The 16,993-nt window shown below is 38.0% G+C and overlaps 2 protein-coding genes across 19 annotated transcripts in view; one reads left to right on the top strand and one right to left on the bottom strand.

Moving 5' to 3' along the window:
• Positions 1–165: 165 nt before the first annotated feature.
• Positions 166–13,803, top strand: slc27a2 (solute carrier family 27 member 2). 2 transcript variants are annotated; one of them, XM_082159024.1, is made up of 10 exons: positions 166–1,860; positions 4,963–5,172; positions 5,326–5,484; positions 5,575–5,699; positions 7,741–7,935; positions 8,018–8,108; positions 8,325–8,523; positions 8,611–8,708; positions 10,978–11,108; positions 11,215–13,803. In XM_082159024.1, exons 1-10 carry the CDS (start codon positions 1,386–1,388, stop codon positions 11,389–11,391), a joined length of 1,860 nt encoding a protein of 619 aa, XP_082015150.1. In that variant the 5' UTR covers positions 166–1,385; the 3' UTR covers positions 11,392–13,803. The 2 variants fall into 2 exon arrangements, with proteins under 2 accessions (XP_082015150.1, XP_082015149.1); XM_082159023.1 differs by having other exon boundaries at positions 5,326–5,699.
• Positions 12,387–16,993, bottom strand: part of tjp1b (tight junction protein 1b) — a 114,884-nt gene continuing 110,277 nt past the window's right edge. For all 17 annotated transcript variants that reach the window (XM_082158981.1, XM_082158991.1, XM_082158990.1 and 14 more), the window contains one exon: positions 12,387–15,102. In XM_082158981.1, coding sequence (XP_082015107.1) covers positions 15,008–15,102 — 95 coding nt within the window. In that variant the 3' untranslated portion in view covers positions 12,387–15,007. The remainder of the gene's footprint in view (positions 15,103–16,993) is intronic.

Here is a 16,993-nt window from a genome sequence, read left to right as displayed (position 1 = left end):
TTTTAAAAATGTCTCAGTACTTTTATACCGGGATTTTTTATTTTTCTTCAACGTTCTTTTATTTTAAATGCAATTATCAATTATTATTTATCTATACAAAGTTTGATTTATTTGGTTTATTATGTTTAATATGAATAACTGGAGAATATTTGAACACGATATTGGTATAAGCACACATAATTTTCTATAATTACCTATTTAATATGTATTTTTTTTATTAGCACTGCATGGAATCACACATCAAAACATGATTATAATATTTATTTATTTTTTCAACAAAAGCAACAGGATTTCACTACATGTTCTGGGGAGCCAGATAAGTAAGTGTTTCTCGCCCAGGGGCCACTAGAGGACCTCAAAATGATTTTTTTAAATATATAAATTATTTCAAACAATTTAAAAGTACAAAATCTGCTAATAAATAAATAAATAAAATAATATAATGTGACATTATGTTTGTTACTCTGGAGCAGGGCATAGGCATTGAATGTTTTTGAAAAAAAACAAAAACGTTTTTTTAATTTTATTTTTTACATTTTAGACATATTAGAGATACAAAGAGTGATAACATTTTAAAAAGATGAAATAAAATATTGTTTGAAAAGAGTTTAAATGGATCACCTCACAACTAGGCTGGATCTTCTTTTACCATTCTTGTTTCTTCTTTATTCCCTGAAATCCCTTTTAATTCTTTAATTTCTTTAAATAAAAAGACCTATAAAAAATAAAAACTTGGCTCCAATGTTCAAGGCATGGTTATGGTCTTGATCTGGGGAAAAATCTGGGACTACATTCAACCTTGGCAAACAAAATTAACATTTTAAATTTGTTCACTCAAGAACGTTGTCAGCAGATCTTAAATGTTTGTTTGGGGAAAATCATCTTTTTTCTTTTTTTTTTATTAAAAATAGATTCGGCTTAATAAATTTGTATGTTCACTTTGTACACAAAAATGCTTTCTCTCACTCACAACTTGAAAATGACCATGAATGTCTTCAGCAACTATTTCAGCACGTGGAAAACGTATGTAGCATCAAGAACTAAAATGCTTGTTACATATTTTATTTTCTAAATAATTTGTTAAATTAACTACAAAAAAGTTTAATTGCGATTAATAAGGCATATTTAAATGTAATGGCAGACTTGATCTATTTTATTAAAACGTGCGTAAACAACCGCACCGAGTTGAAGAAGGATCTGGCAACCCGACGAGGTTCTAGAGTAGGGGGGTGGATCAGAATAATATAATCTCTCTCTGGAGCCCCAAAAGGGCTGAACTTGCATTTAGAGAATGTGGGCCATGCATTTTAAGACTGTGGAAGTAGTGTCAGGCTATGGCATGTAGTTAATCTCAAACCCCTAGTATTGTACAAACTCTAGTAAACATGTATATGTGGATGACTCTTCTCGCGGGCTTGGCTCTTCTCCCCGCGCTGCTGAAAACTTTCTTCCCGTATTTTTTCCAGGACTGCGTGTATATATACAGAGCGCTTGGATTTGGAATCCGATTAAATGTATACAAAAGGAAAACTCCATTCTATAGTATTGTGGACTGTTTTTTGGAAGCAGTGAGGAAACACCCGCGGAGAGCGTTTATTCATTTCGAGGGGAAGACTTACACTTATGAGGAGGTGGATAAGGAGAGTAACAAAGTGGCGGATGCTTTGCGCTCGGTGGCCGCGCTTAAAGAAGGGGACACGGTTGCGCTCTTCCTGGGGAACGAGCCTCGGTTCGTGTGGACCTGGCTCGGCCTGGCCAAGCTGGGCTGTCCCGCTGCACTCCTGAACTTCAATATCAGATCCAAATCACTCCTTCACTGCTTCTCCTGCTGCGGCGCGAACGTGCTCATAGCAGCTGCTGGTGAGACATATATATGTACAGTATACAGATGCACTCATCAGAGCGCCTATGGATGTAGAGGCTATATACAGATCATACATGCCTACTATAGTCATGCTGCGAGGCCTTGGCACTGATTTCCAACCATTCTCTTAATGTGTACCCACTTTTGAGAAGTATCCTACTTTGCTTTCTTAAATATATAAAACAGAAATTATGACAAAAAAATATATATATAGCTATACGTACGCATGCAATGGTACATTATGAATATAATCACAGCTAATAGTGACTATATTACATATAGCAGGGTTTCAACTTTCAATTACATTTTTTTATTTTATACAATGTTACTACAAATATTAAGGATGCATTTTGTTAGAAAGTATTGTATCTAGTTAATTGGTGAAACGTCATTCTTTCTGACACAACAGCGCATTGGTATGCAACAACACTGCGCAAGGGATACGATGAGCTGTGGCCTGTTGCACAGAGCTATAGCTGAACAAACTCTGAGTTTCAGATTAGGTTTAGAGTTGACAAATCCAAATATATCCAGCCTGGTTTAGATCAGGTTCAGCGGTCTCACAAAGCTCGGTATAAACGTTCTCTGTCAAGGGTTTGATTCAGAATTTGTGATTAACTCTGAAGCGCGTGCACCTGAAAGTGTGACAGGTGCGGCAAACAGCCAATCACGACGACCGTGGAGAGCGTCATCCTGATTCACTTCTCTTCTGAACATTAGAGATCATTTAGTAAAGTATCATGAAGTTAAGATCGTTCACAAGGTATGAATAAACACTGCTGAAGCGTAAGTTTGAGAAGGCAGCTGAAAAGAAATATCGCACTATATCAATGCATGATGTGAATAAAAGAAATATGCCGAATAATTATAGGTTCACAAAGAGCTCAAATGAATACACGTTGTTTAACTGCATTATATGAATGCATGTATTATATTTATATTCATTGAAAAGCCAAGTTTAATATTACCTGTCAACTAATAGGCTAGGCTAATTATTGAATGGAAGCTTGTTTCCGCCACAGGATAAAACATTTAGAAAGATAATTGCGACTTTTTATCTCACAATTGCGCGTTTACAACTCGCAATTCTGACTTTGTTTCTCAGAATTGCAAGATATAAAGTCAGAATTTTGTGATATAAAGTCGCAATTGCGAGATAGCCTATATACTCGCTATTGCGAGAAATAAACTCGCAATTCTGACTTTTTTCTCGAAATTGCGACTTTATATCACGCAATTCTGATGTAATTCGGTCACGATTAAAAAGGTCACGATTACTTTTTAATTTTTTTTATTCTGAGGCGGAAACAAGCTTCCATAAAATTCATATATATTTTTTAAATCACTTTAAACAGCGTTAATTTGGAGCGAGAGATACAGGGGGAGTGGCTGCATCAGATACGTCACTTTGCTCACAGCTGATTGGTCCAGTTTTGTTCTGTATCTCTGTCGGTACACGTCACGATCCGTTTCACGCATGCGTAGTAGACGCAGTAGAAAACGCACATGCGCAAATTATAACATTTTTCAGAAGACCGACATTTCTGTATAAAAAAATCTTGTTTTTTATTGGTTGTATGTGATATTCAAATTTTATGAGATACTGAATTTTGGCTTTTCTTTAGATATAAACCGTAGTAATCAAAATTAACACACATAATAGAAATATTTCGCATAGTGTCTAATGAATCTATATTAGCCTATGTATGAGTTTCACGTTTTACATTTGAATTATTAAAATTTACAAACTTCCACAATATTCTAATTTTGTGAGACCTACCTGTATTTACTTTGTGCATGTTATGGTTTATATGAGTTAGGAGATGCTTTTGTCCAAAGTGGCTTACAAATAAAAACAATACAAAGGTTCGCAATTAATAGCCTAATGAAAATACAATAACAATACAATACAATAGAGATTGTCGTGTACCGACAATCTCTAACCCGGAATAAAACCTGTTCTGGAGCAGGTTAGCCATGAACCGTAAAAAAACAGTCCACCTTCTTGAGCCCGAAAAACCAGAACTTGCTCAAACCTCAAACTTACCTGTGTAGCAACCGAAACCAGCTTTGTGCAACAGCTGTTAAAGTTTATAAAAAGGCATTCACGTTAAAAAAATAAGGAGGATAATGGATATCAGTTATCATTATTGAGACTGTCCTACTGCATTAAATCCAACAAGTTCCTAGGCCTAGGCCACAGGTGTTTCGCGCCACTGCTTATTTTGGAATTTTGGAACGCTGTATTGACCAATCAGAAGAAAGAACGTGAACTTTCCCCAAGATGTTCTTGCTGCAGCCTGTAATGCAATGACGTACTGCATTAAATCCAATAGCCTATGCAGTGGACGCGGATCAGCGCTGGGATTGACATGAGTAATGAAATCTTATCGACTGTGGGGAGGAGTTTGCGCTAATTCTAAACAGCTTTGGGCAATAAAAAACAAGTGTCCACCACTTGTTGGATTTAATGCAGTAGGACACTCTCAATAATGATAACTGATATCCATTATCCTCCTTATTTTTTAACGTGAATGCCTGTTTATTAACTTTAATGTGCAAGGCTTTTGATGTCAAGTTATTTTAGCTGTGCGAAAACACTCCGTTATGTTGCTTTATACTGTATTTGTAGTCATTTTAATTTAACAATGTTTAATAATATTTTAGCAATATATCATTGTAATCTAAAAATGCACTGGTTTGTAGCTGCAAATAGTTTTAACATTTAGTTATTCACCTTTGAGTCTTAAACATTCACAGTACTTCCATATTGAAAATGAAGGTGAATATTGAGTTAAAATGAGCACATTAATGCAGTGGTAGCCTACTTGAGCCCTACTTATGTGGTTAAGGGGTACATGAGACAAAAGTTTGAGAAACACTGGCCGAAACAGAGGATTCAAGCACGTGCTGTGCATGTGAAAACAGGCCAACTTCTTTGGGAACAGATATTTGGACGACTTATCCATGATGTCGGATTCAGATTTTTTTAGTGTTAAAATAATGTTTTTGTCACATTGAAATCAGACTCTGAAACATTTCAAGCTTCTGAATTCATGCGAGTGAGTTTTGCAGTTAAGTGTTTGTTTCTCTTGCAGAGCTTCGTGACGCTGTTGAGGAGATATTGCCAGCACTGAAAGAAAAGGGGATAACTGTTTACCTCCTGTCAGATGAGAGCACTACAGACGGCATTCAGTGTATTGGTCAGGCCATCGCTAAGGCTTCAGATAAGCCGCTGTCCCCGTCTCTCAGGTCCAATGTCCATATCAGGAGTACAGCACTGTATATCTACACTTCTGGCACTACAGGTATCAGTCAAGGCCAATTGCAGTGGGTTATGTAATATTTATTTTTATATTCCGTTTAATAGCATACCAAGTCATTAAAAATACTGTATATGACTCTCTATGTGCTGTAAAAATATGCGTCCCTAAATAACACTGGTGTTCTGGTCCATGGAGGTCTTCCTAAGGCAGCCTATGTGACCCATGAGAGGGTTTGGGCTTCGTCGTTCATCCAGGGTGTTTGTGGAGTGACGTCTGAAGACATATTCTACATCAATCTGCCTCTGTATCACAGCGCTGGATTCCTCATCGGACTCATTGGATCCATTGAAAGAGGTATAACGGATTATATGATATGCTACTTTATATATTTAGAAATGCACGACTGGTTATCGCGCAGCTTACAATTATTATTTTTTTTTTCAGGTAACACTGTTGTTTTGCGGAGAAAGTTTTCTGCCTCTCAGTTCTGGGACGACTGCAGGAAGTACAACATAACTGTGATGCAGTACATTGGTGAAACACTACGCTACCTCTGCAATACACCAAAGGTAAAAACACAGTGTCATGTTTTATAAGTGTGAAGATATCTCTTTAAAATATGTTTTATGGGGCTTTAACTTTTATTAGCTCTGTTCTAAAACCTACCTAGACTTCTGTTACAAAGGCTTGTCCAAAAGGTAGCAAAATTACACTGCCTTATGAAGGTGCGGTGCCAAATTTTTGCCAAATTTCGTGTCCAAAAAGCACTATTTTCTGCAGTAGCGGCCTTTGCTATGTTTCACCATTTTCATTTGGAACGGGACCCGCAACTCCGCTTGCGCTTGGAAAAGAGTCCCATCCCCAAGGGTTGGAGATTAACGGTGGCCTAGGGCAAAACTACCATTAAAAATTTGTTTTGGTGATACAGATATGGTGCAAAAAAGTCTCCATATAAGTTTTAAAAAAACCATATATTTATAAGCAATCTCACACAGGCAAAAGTGCTGTTTTCCCAAATATCAGCACATTTGCAAATGTGATATTGATTTTATACAACAATTCAATAAACAATATGTTAATATGCTATTAGGTGATTTAAATTTTAGACACAATATTGTCAATAAAGCCACAATATTGTCGATATAGCAGTTTTTCCTCTATTTTGCCAACTAAAGTAGTTCCAAACAGTAGAGCCACGTCTCCGAGCAACAGTTTCAGTTTCATTACTGAATGAATCCACGTTTTGAGCGATCATTCTAATGAATGTTTCAACGACTTCTGCTTTGTCCCTGAATGAATCGCTTGAGTGAATGATTCAATGACTAACTCCTAAGTCCTAATGTTCCTTTGAAACGGGCCTCTGAATTGAAAAGACCGCCTCTGATTGTCTGTTGTCAATAGTGTAGCGATGTATGAAGCACAGTTCACACAGAAGTCACTTTCAAACCAAGCCTTCAAATGCACAAACAATTGGAACCTGTTGAACAATGCTAAATATGACTGAGCCAGAATGTTTCCCTCACGTGAAATTCCTGATTGCATAGATTCCCATTGAAATGACTGGATTTCACCCTCGTAAATTTGCTTAACAATGCTAACTATGACCACACCTTTAGAGTATTGAGCTCCTAGCCTGGCATCACGCTAACATGATACTCCAGGAATCAATCCTGGATGGAGTTTCCTACATTTACACTCATGAATTTAGCGAAAGCTTTGATCCAAAGTGACTTCACTGCATTCAAGGTATATAGTGCATTTGATCAGTTTTATCATGCATTCCCTGGGAATCGATCTCATGACCTTGGTGTCGGTAGCATCATGCTCTACTATTCGAGCTACAGGAAGGAACTTCCACTGTATCGGAGCACTGTTTGTGTGTTTTGCCAATGTAAAGTGTTCCAATTCAGTCATTTAGGAGGGTTTATGACCGATAGCATGTTCCCATATGTAACGGACGTAGGCCAGTAAGAGCTGTGCATGTAAACCTCACTCCTCTGGCCTCAAGAGCCTCACTAGCGACTGACACTAGCGGTCTTTAGCATCCTTGTGAGTGCGCCCTCCTCCTATGCCAGAGACCTGGGTTTGAATCCTGCTCTGAGTGGATAGATTAGGACCAGTTACTTTGGTGCCATGACTCGGATTGGAGTGAGGTTTAGGGGGGCCAATAAGAGCTGTGCGTGTAAACCTCACTCCCCTGGCCTCAAGAGGCACTAGCGGCTGCAGTCTTTAGCGTCCTTGTTAGCGCACCCTCCTCCTACGCCAGAGACCCGAGTTCGAATCCTGCTCTGAGTGGATAGATTAGGACCAGCTACTTTGGTGCCGTGACTCGGATTGGAGTGAGGTTTAGGGGGGTGAGTGTAACGGACATAGGCCAGTAAGAGCTGTGCGTGTAAACCTCACTCACCTGGCCTCAAGAGGCACTAGCGGCTGTAGTCTTTAGCGTCCTTTTTTGCGCGCCCGCCTCCTCAAGACCCCGGTTCGAATCCCGCTTGGTTACACTTAGAAGCAAACTCATTTGGTTTTGGACAGAACTATTGTGTTGGAAACTTTGAAGCAGTGCAAAGATAAAACCACAAACTGGGCTGTTCTATGTTTTCCGCTTTGCAGAAAGACAATGACCGAGACCACAAGGTGAAGATCGCCATTGGTAATGGCGTACGAGCAGAGGTCTGGAAAGATTTCCTGAACCGCTTCGGACGCATTAATGTCCGAGAGCTCTATGCTGCCACAGAGGGAAATGTCGGCTTCATCAATTACACCGATAAAGTCGGAGTGGTCGGCCGTGTCAATATTATCAGCAGGGTAAGTGTGACAGCACGTATTTCTTAGCAGCGAGAAAGGCATCTTTGTGCGAAGTCAGCTTGATTGCCATTGTATTCCACAGGTGTTTTTCCCCTTTGCCCTCATCAAGTTTGACATTGAGAAAGAAGAACCCGTGAGGAACTCTGAGGGTCTGTGTATCCCAGTCGGAAGAGGTAGGTCAGGTGGTTTTTGCGGTATAATAAATTTTATTGCCATGTGGCATCAGTAAAGATAGTACAGTGTGTTTGTTTAGTCTAGTATTTGAGGTTTTGAGATTCTAACTTTCTAACATTGACCTTTTGTTTGTAACATTGTCATAAAAAGTTAATGTTTAACATGTTACATGTGCACCTATAACTCTACAGTTGTTGATATTAAATGTTTCATAGATGAGGTGGGCCTTCTGGTCGGGAAGATCACAAAAAACACCCCTTTTGTTGGATACGCTGGGAACAAGCAGCAGACCGAGAAGAAGAGACTTAGTAATGTGTTTGTGAAAGGAGATCTGTATTTCAACAGCGGAGATCTGCTGAGAATCGACAACGAGAACTTCGTGTACTTTCAGGATCGAGTTGGAGACACGTTCAGGTAGCGAAGCTTCAGCTGAAGCATCGGTGAAGTGCATTTGCACACTTCTTGGAGTTTCAAGCATTGCATTGTCATTTGTTACTGCAGGTGGAAAGGAGAGAATGTGGCTACAACTGAGGTGGCGGATATTCTCATGATGGTGGACTGCATTGAGGAGGCCAATGTGTATGGAGTCAAAGTTGAAGGTAGATGTTATCATTTGCATATAACAATGACTCGAATGGAAAAGAGTTGGGAATCGAATGGATTTCATGATGATACTTATGAACTACATGTTAGTTAGAGCTGTTGCTTGATTTATTAAACCACATCATTACATTACCCAAAAATTGTTTGCAGGTCTTAAAGCGTAGTTCTCCCCAAAATGAAATTCCTCTCATCGTTTACTCACCCTCATGTCATACTCGATGTATAGGACTTTCTTTCTTCAGATAAACACAAACAAAGATTTTTATGAAAATAATCAATCTCTGTGAGTTCATATAATGCCAATAAATGGCTGCCGCTCGGTTGACGCTTGCACAACACACACTTCGGTTAGCCTAAACACAGGCTTTACTCCCTTCATACATAAATTGTCAGATTCCGTCACTGCAACTTCCCGAACACACTAAAGAAATGAAATGCGTTCAGCCCAAGCAAAGGCTGGAAATAGGCTTTATAGTTAGTCATATACTGTACATACAGCCGTTATATATCACAGACCCAGCACTTGATTGGTCCTGGTTAATTACTTCACTAAAACGCTCCCACACGGTACTTTTCTTTCTTTCCTTCCTTCCTTTTGTTTTGTTTTTAATTCTCCTTTTTAAAATTTCTCTCGAATCTGTTTTGCCTCCATTGCTTAAAAAAGTGGACCCCGCACCGGTGTAGCTGGTCTGCAAATAAGTGCCTGACATAAAATTAAGTTTTAAACACATTGATATTTCCATTATGTTGGAAAACATTCTTATCTGAATCATTTCTGTTAAGCAAGTGTATATTTTAAGTTAAAGCTGTTAAGTTATTAAAGAGTTAACACACCCAAAAATGAAAATTCTCTCATAATTTACTCGCCCTCATGTTGGACATTCGTTCATCTTTGGAACACAAATGAAGAACTTCTTCATGAAATATTAGAGATTTCTGTCTTAGATCGTAAAACTAATCCATAAGAATCAAGCCGTTTAGTCCGTATTTTCTGAAGAGACTCAATTGCTTTATATGATCAGCAGATTGAATTTTGTTTTTTATTCACATTTAAACATTCATCAGTGAACGTAAACAGAAGGTCAACCGAACCTGCTTGACGCGCGAGAACAAACCTCTAGCGGAAGCTAATGAAAGTTTATATGCGAATAAAAGCCTTAATTCAATCTGTTCATCGTGTCTCTTGAGAAAATTTGGACTAAACCGCTCAATTCATATGGATTAATTTTATGATCTCTTTATGAACTTTTTGAAGCATCAAAGTGGTAGTTGCGTAGACCGTCAATGGAGGGACAAATCTCTGAAATCTGTGTTTTGAAGATGAACGCAAGTCTTACGAGATTGGAACGACAGATAATGACAGTAAATGCTTTTGGATTTTGGATGAACCCTTTAAGCAATATATTTTTCCTCTCTGTGTTATATATAAGGACCGTTAGGAGGTGCTCAAAGGCACATGATTTCCTTGATTGGTTTCCCCTGAAGAGAGATAGATAGTTGTTGAAAACGAAAGTAAAAGAGTCTTTATTCAAATAAACACATGATTTATCTCTCATTCACCCGCAATTAATTGGAAAGTAATTTTTTACTACTTGACCTGCGGATTATCTGCCGTGTCCGCGGATACAACCGTCAACCGAGCAGCAGCCGTTTAATGCCATTACATGGACTCAAAGAGATGGATTATTTTCTTAAAAATATTAATTTGTGTTTATCTGAAGCAAGTCATATATATCGGGATGACATGAGGGTGAGTAAAAGAAGAAAACTGTCATTTGGGATATCCCTTTAAATTAGACTTGGAAATGTAAAAATGTAATTAAATAAATAAATAAATTCAAAGGAACCAAATTTTGCTGTAATAAGTGGTCCTTATTAATATATTAAATGTAGATTACATTTTAAAAATGTATAAAATAAAAAAAGAATGATTAAGCTGTTGTTTGTTTGAGTATAAAGCATTATGGCTGTAAGATACAACACGACTTTTGCCCAGATTTGCAGTCTTTTAGTTGACAGTTTTCACATAAAATCACAGATGATTGGAAAATACTCCAATTTTTTAGCTTTAGACTGATTCCATGCAGTCGGAGGATATGAAACATGTTTGATAGCAATGTGTCTGGTTACAATTTGGGTTGTTCAGAACAAACTCACACAATTCGGCAAGTGTATGATGACTCATTACATTCCTAACAATTTTCATCATCATTAAAATCTAACAACATGCTTATATTTCAATATTAAAACCTATGGTGTCTTCAGGCCATGAAGGAAGGATTGGAATGGCAGCTGTGAAACTGAAAGAGGGCAGAGAGTTCGACTGCGTCACCATTTGCAGTGTTTTGGCCAACTATCTTCCAGTGTACGCCAGACCTCGATTCATCCGAATTCAGGTACACCATCTTACCTTTAAACATTCCCCTGAATCTTGCTCGTAGACGCCGTCCTCTCCAGTCTCGGCTTCGCTCTGTGAAACTCAAAGGCAAATTTTTCTTTCAGAATTCCTTGGAAGTCACAGGAACTTTCAAGATGAAAAAAGTGAAGCTGGTGGAGGAAGGCTTTGACCCAACGTTAATAGAAGATCCTCTCTACTTCCTGGATCTGACGCAAAAGAAATACATTCCACTCTCTCAGGAAATTCATAACTCGATCATGTCGCAAGACATTAAACTGTAATAACCATAAAATAAGCTAACGGTACCATTCTGAAATCTACTAACCAGTAGTCGCCTACTAATCTCAGGGAAAACAAGTGATTCCGGTGAATGATTTTAATTTTTACAGACCAGTACAGTCAACTGTTTTACATTTATTTTACTTTCTTAAATGCACAAATGTGCCTTATCACTTAACATTGTTAATAATGTACATTTATAATTTTTTTCCTAAGTTGTAATAAAAGTGAATTAGAATCTAATAAGATTGTTTTACACTAAATATGCACAACTTAAACTCTCAAGTCAGCGATTCTCAACTGGGTCATGAACGCTAGAGGAAAAATGTTAAATAAGAGTGCAGGAGTCGGGTTCAGGATCAATAAAACTAGTAGTAAAAATGTATTAATTTTCTCTATTGAGAAGTTGATTTTGAACGATAACTTATAAATATTGAATGACAGCCTTACTGAGAGCTACGAGGGTGTTAATCGATGATATTTGCTTCTGTTGAAGACGTCAACCCTCATTATTTCAACTTGGTTTTAAAATAACTGCAGAATTTGTGGTGAGAAACTACATTACCCATGATGCTATACAGAACATTCCACCAATCAGAGTCAAAACAAGCAAACCGCAGCAAAGATCTGTCCATCTCCCCAAGCTCTCAAAATACTGAATTTGTGTTTATATATATATAAATAATAAATCAACCTTTATAAATTGGTTTTTATATTTCTCCACCACTTTTTATTCGATTATGCAGTTCTCAATGCTTCATGGGATTGTAGTTCTTTCCCTCACTAAAACCATTAAATATAGTCCAGTAACTTTGTTTTTGTCCGATTCTCAAATACTTTGTCTTCCTGTTTTTTTGCTAACGTCAAAGAATGTGTCCAATCAAACTCTAATAGTGTGAAATTTGTACCAAAATACCTTTAATTTGATCTGAACTCTTTCCCTGCCAGCATTTTGTTTTTACGTTGCCAGTCACTGCCAGTGTTTAAAAAAAAAAAATTTTCACAAAACTTTCTTAGCCCCTAGAATATTTTGTTGTGTGAATATTTGAACGTGCAATATATATATAAAAGAACAAAGCCTCTGCTTAAAAAAAAATAAATAAAAAAAATGTTTTGAATGTAAGTTTCTTTAAAAAAAAAAACATTTTGAACAAAAAGCTGAGAATCAAATTTTTGTCACACTTAATCTGGAACGGATTCAGAACGATGATCGAAACACAGATGGAACGAGTCCATCAACACCCCAACGCTTCACAGTCCTGCAGCTCGTCCTGGGTCGACATTAGGCAGTTTTGATTTAATGTTGCTGATCGCATTAGCTTGCATGTGCATAAGAAATGCTTCTATCGCTTGTTTCTGCTTTTTTTTTTTTTTTTTTTTTTGCCTGTTTTGATCTGGAGATTCTGTACTCTTTCAGAAGATGTCACAGCGCCCCCTATCTTATCACAGTGAATCTTCCGGCAATGGCGGGGAAAGAGTTAATGACATTTTTATTCCCTTTAGTACAATAACTGTTGTTCTGAGTTTCCACTTGCTGTCCAGTGTAAAAACACAGCAGTTGAGAGTCGCTGCTTTAGGGTTGAAAACTCATTCCTCTGACCCAACGGCTTCTAAGAAAGCAGGTTTTCTCAGCCGGTCGAGGGGTTGGCCTCTGTAATCAGCTGCACTATCTGTTTGAAGTAGGTGAAAAGCCAAGTGCACTAAACTCATGACCTCTGAACTCAAAAATAAACATTTCTAAACACCACAAACTCAGATGAACCAGTTTCCTTCTGTTCCCAATAACAGGGGTCATTAACATCTTTTACATTTCACAATCCTTGCAATTCCACAATTATGCAATTCCAGGTTACATCCAATCAGTCACAATTTTGTTTTACTTTAAAAATGAATTTATTTATTAATACAGTTGTATACTTTAGAAATGTGCTGCAAAGAAAACAAAATAAAAATAATGTCGCCACACAAAGAGAAGAAACTAAACCCGGGATGAAGCTGCGTCGTCATATCAAAACAAAGTCAAAGTACTGATGTGCCTTAATAAACTGTCTATTAGTAGAAAAATACATTTCAGGGCACACAATACAGCATCCAGTATCACAAATAAAGTCAGAGTCCACCAAAGCAGACCCTTCTTAAGTACAGAGTCCTCAAATTATTTCTAGTTTGTAAATAATAAAAATGTTTCTGTAACTGTTAAAAATGCCATTACGTAGTGTTTTGTATATATATGTTGTTGTTGGTATAAAAGATAACGTCCTTTTTCGTTGCATTTATTATTTCTTTTTTTTATTATTCATTTAAACTTTCTCCGTACTGCTAAGTTAAATTCCAAGGCTCAGAAGTATAACCGGAATACAAACATAACCAATGTTATAGTTTTCCTTTTTTTGTGTGTGTGTGTGTGTTTTTTTTGTTAAGAAACTTTTTTTTCCATGTTAGGTTTTTATACAAAATAACAAAGATGTACAAAAGGTCATTTACAGCGAACCAAGGCCATATGCTAGCACAATATTTACAGCTGTAATTGAAACATATCCTAGTGTTCTGGTATATTCTTTGACTTCATATGCATAGCAGTGAAAATGCAGACCTGTTGATCAGACTTCATTATTTGTGTGCTAAATATCCCACTTCACATCCTTCGTAACTTCCTTCTGTAACAGAAATTCGATGTTTGCTTGTCTTTCGGGTCAAAGTAACAAAACAAAAAAAAACAAAAAAATGCAGATAAGGCATCACTGCTTGCAGTGTATGATGGGTAGGTTTGTGTACTCAACTTAGTAGCAGGCGTTTGGACCTGAGTCATAGCACATGCATAGATCTCTAGACAGCAGGAGTTCCGGAAAACCACAGTCAGTGTTTATCTACGGTAAAACATCGCTAGAAAAGATCGCTTCAAAACGTAGAGAGAGAGAGAGAAAGAGCCCGTTTTTTTTTTTCTTTTTTTTTTTTATAGCCAGAGAGGGAAGTCCATGAGCAGATGAGTGCAACAGTCACATTCCTTCAAAGGAGCAGTTCTTCACTTCATAAAGTCTCAAATGTTCGTCATCTCCTAGAAACCGACATGCTTTCCAGTTCCGTGACAAAACGTTACAGCGTTCCATAACCTCGCAAACAAAAAAAGCTCTACATACATCAACTTTCCTGTTTGGGAGCAACATTAGCAGGGTTCACTTTGTATTAAGTAAAACTAATTCGTTTTTCCGGTTCCGTTCAAGACTTTTCTAATTATTTGGAGAAAAAGAGGCTACAAATGTCAAAAAGGGATTTTTTTTTTTTTCTCGACTGTCTGTGGCACAGGTCATGCATTCCTTTAGATTTCTTCATTCATTTATGTATTCAGTTATTTTTTGCAAGTCTTCAAGCACCAAAAGGTAAAGAAAAAGGCAAAACCAAACTTAAAAAAGGGAGGAAAAACCAAAGGGAATAGGAAAAAAAGAGCGCTCCGTAGCATCTTCTTCCAAGACATTTTGTTTTTTTTTAGGGGGGGGAACGACGCTTCAGCCCATCAAAGCAAAGTGGAAAGAATTAATACTTGATAAGGTGGTGCAAATCCCTCCTCCTGAGCAGAGGAACTGGGAGAAGGGTTCAGTAACAGACCAGCTGTTGCTCTCTTCAGAAGTGGTCGATCAGCACGGACACACAGTTGGCGCCCACCAGGTAATTGGGGTCTCCTGGTAAACACTTGTTTTGCCAGCATTTGGGGTCACCTGTGGGTATATTCACAGGAGAAACGTCATGAGGAAAACTGTACACACACACACACACACAACATAATTACCTGACATTTCAGACGCGTTTCTGTTAACACTAGGACTGCACGATTTTGTGGGGGGGAATAATTGAATTGAGATTTTTCTGATAAAAATTGCTATTTAAAAAAAATACATGTAAAAAGCTCCAGGTTTGCTGTGCTGGTTTGAAGGCCTACACAATTTGGCCCAAAATGTTATAATATAAAATACAGTTAACACTTTACAATAAGCTTTCATTTGTTAACTATATTAGGGGCCGTTTACACAACACCATTTTCAACTAAAAACATAAAACTACTTGTGCGTTTTGGCCGTTCATTTACACGACAACAGCGTTTTGGGAACGGGTTTCAAAGTGCAAGTTTTTGAAAACATTCTACGTGTAAACAACAAAAACATGAACCTCTGAAGATGATGACGTCATGCACATGCGTATTACGCATAGACAGTATATAAACTGGACACAGCGACCCCATAGGTTTCAACGGAGAAAAGTGAAGCAAATTAGAAGCACTCATTTCCTGATTGCCGAGCGAACTGCGCAGACTCAAACTGAGCTTGACGACGTGGATGTGACGTGAGCAGCCTGTCTGACAGTTGTAAGTCTTCTAGGAGCTGTGCCAAGAGAAATCTGAATCATTCCCTTCCGAAACTTGCAGAGACGGAGCGCGTGAGTAGGAGCTGACTATGTGCTAGGAGCAGGAGCAACTTTATGACTCTCTATGGGCTTCTCCCTTGACTTTATCGGACTTTATGCCTCCACGTCCCCCCGATTGACTGCGAGCTTCTCCTCCTGTCTCTACGGTAATTTCCAGACAGTCGCGTGGTTATGACGCAATCGTTAGCCTGTTTTTACAAAAACTGCTTCTACGGGGCCATAACGTAAGATACAAGGTAATGGAGCATTTTATACATTGTCGTGTTTCTTTAGAAATAAATAATGGACAAATGGAGTCTTTAAACGCCTCAGATGTGAAGTTATTCGCTGTCAAAGTGACGCCAAAATGAATGGGAGTCAATGGGATGCTAACAGCAGGTGAAGGCTTGTTAGCCAATGGCGGCCGCCGGGGGTGGTACGGAAATCGAGAGCTCGATTACCCCCCTGGTATTACGTGTTCAGTCTATAGTGTTTCGCCGCCATCTAATGGCCTGGCAGCAGAATGCAGCGTTTTTAGTCGTTTTCGCGGATCCGCGTGAATGGGGATCAATTTGACAATTGTGTCACGTCTGTACGCGGAAAACTCAAAGGAAAAAGTCTCAGTTTTAACCAACAATGAACAATACTTTTAAAGCATTTATTAATCTTAATTTAGACATTTACTAATACAGTAATATCAAAAGTTGTATGTGTTAATACTATTTCATGAACTTAAGCTAATAAATATATAAATACTGTAAAAAAAAATTACTGTAAGTTCATTGTTAATGTTAGGGGCCGTTCACACGCCACCACTAAAAACTGAAAACTACTTTTTGTAGTTTCTGCGTTTTGGCCGTTCATTTACACGACAAAAGCGTTTTGTGGGCCTGAAAACGCAAACTTTTGAAAACAACGCTTTCGTCTAAGTGTAAACTAAAAAACGTGCATTTGTGAGACCAGTGACGTCAAGCGCATGTGTATTATGTTAGTCTATAGGCATGTAGTGTTTCTGAACAAAGTGACATCGCCACCTACTGGCCTGGCATAAATAAGACAGTTTTTAGTCGTTTCCTCGCGAATGGGGATCATTTTGACAATGTTGTCGTCTAAGCGGAAAACGCGAAGGAAAAACTTTACAGTGTTTAGTACATCATTGCCTTAGTCAATGCATCAACTAACCTTAATTAATGGGATCTTATTGAAAAG

The sequence above is a fragment of the Leuciscus leuciscus genome (genome assembly GCF_965113295.1).
Source record: "Leuciscus leuciscus genome assembly, chromosome: 25".
NCBI lineage: Eukaryota > Metazoa > Chordata > Actinopteri > Cypriniformes > Leuciscidae > Leuciscus > Leuciscus leuciscus.
Note: the sequence above shows the minus strand (reverse complement) of the source record. Positions and strands in the feature narration are given on the sequence as shown.

Coding starts and splice junctions, on each gene's coding strand:
- slc27a2 (XM_082159023.1), top strand. CDS start 1,386: ATGTATATGTGGATGACTCTTCTCGCGGGCTTGGCTCTTCTCCCCGCG. Junction 7,936..8,017: donor GTGTCAATATTATCAGCAGG/GTAAGTGTGACA, acceptor TGTATTCCACAG/GTGTTTTTCCCCTTTGCCCT. Junction 8,109..8,324: donor GTGTATCCCAGTCGGAAGAG/GTAGGTCAGGTG, acceptor AATGTTTCATAG/ATGAGGTGGGCCTTCTGGTC.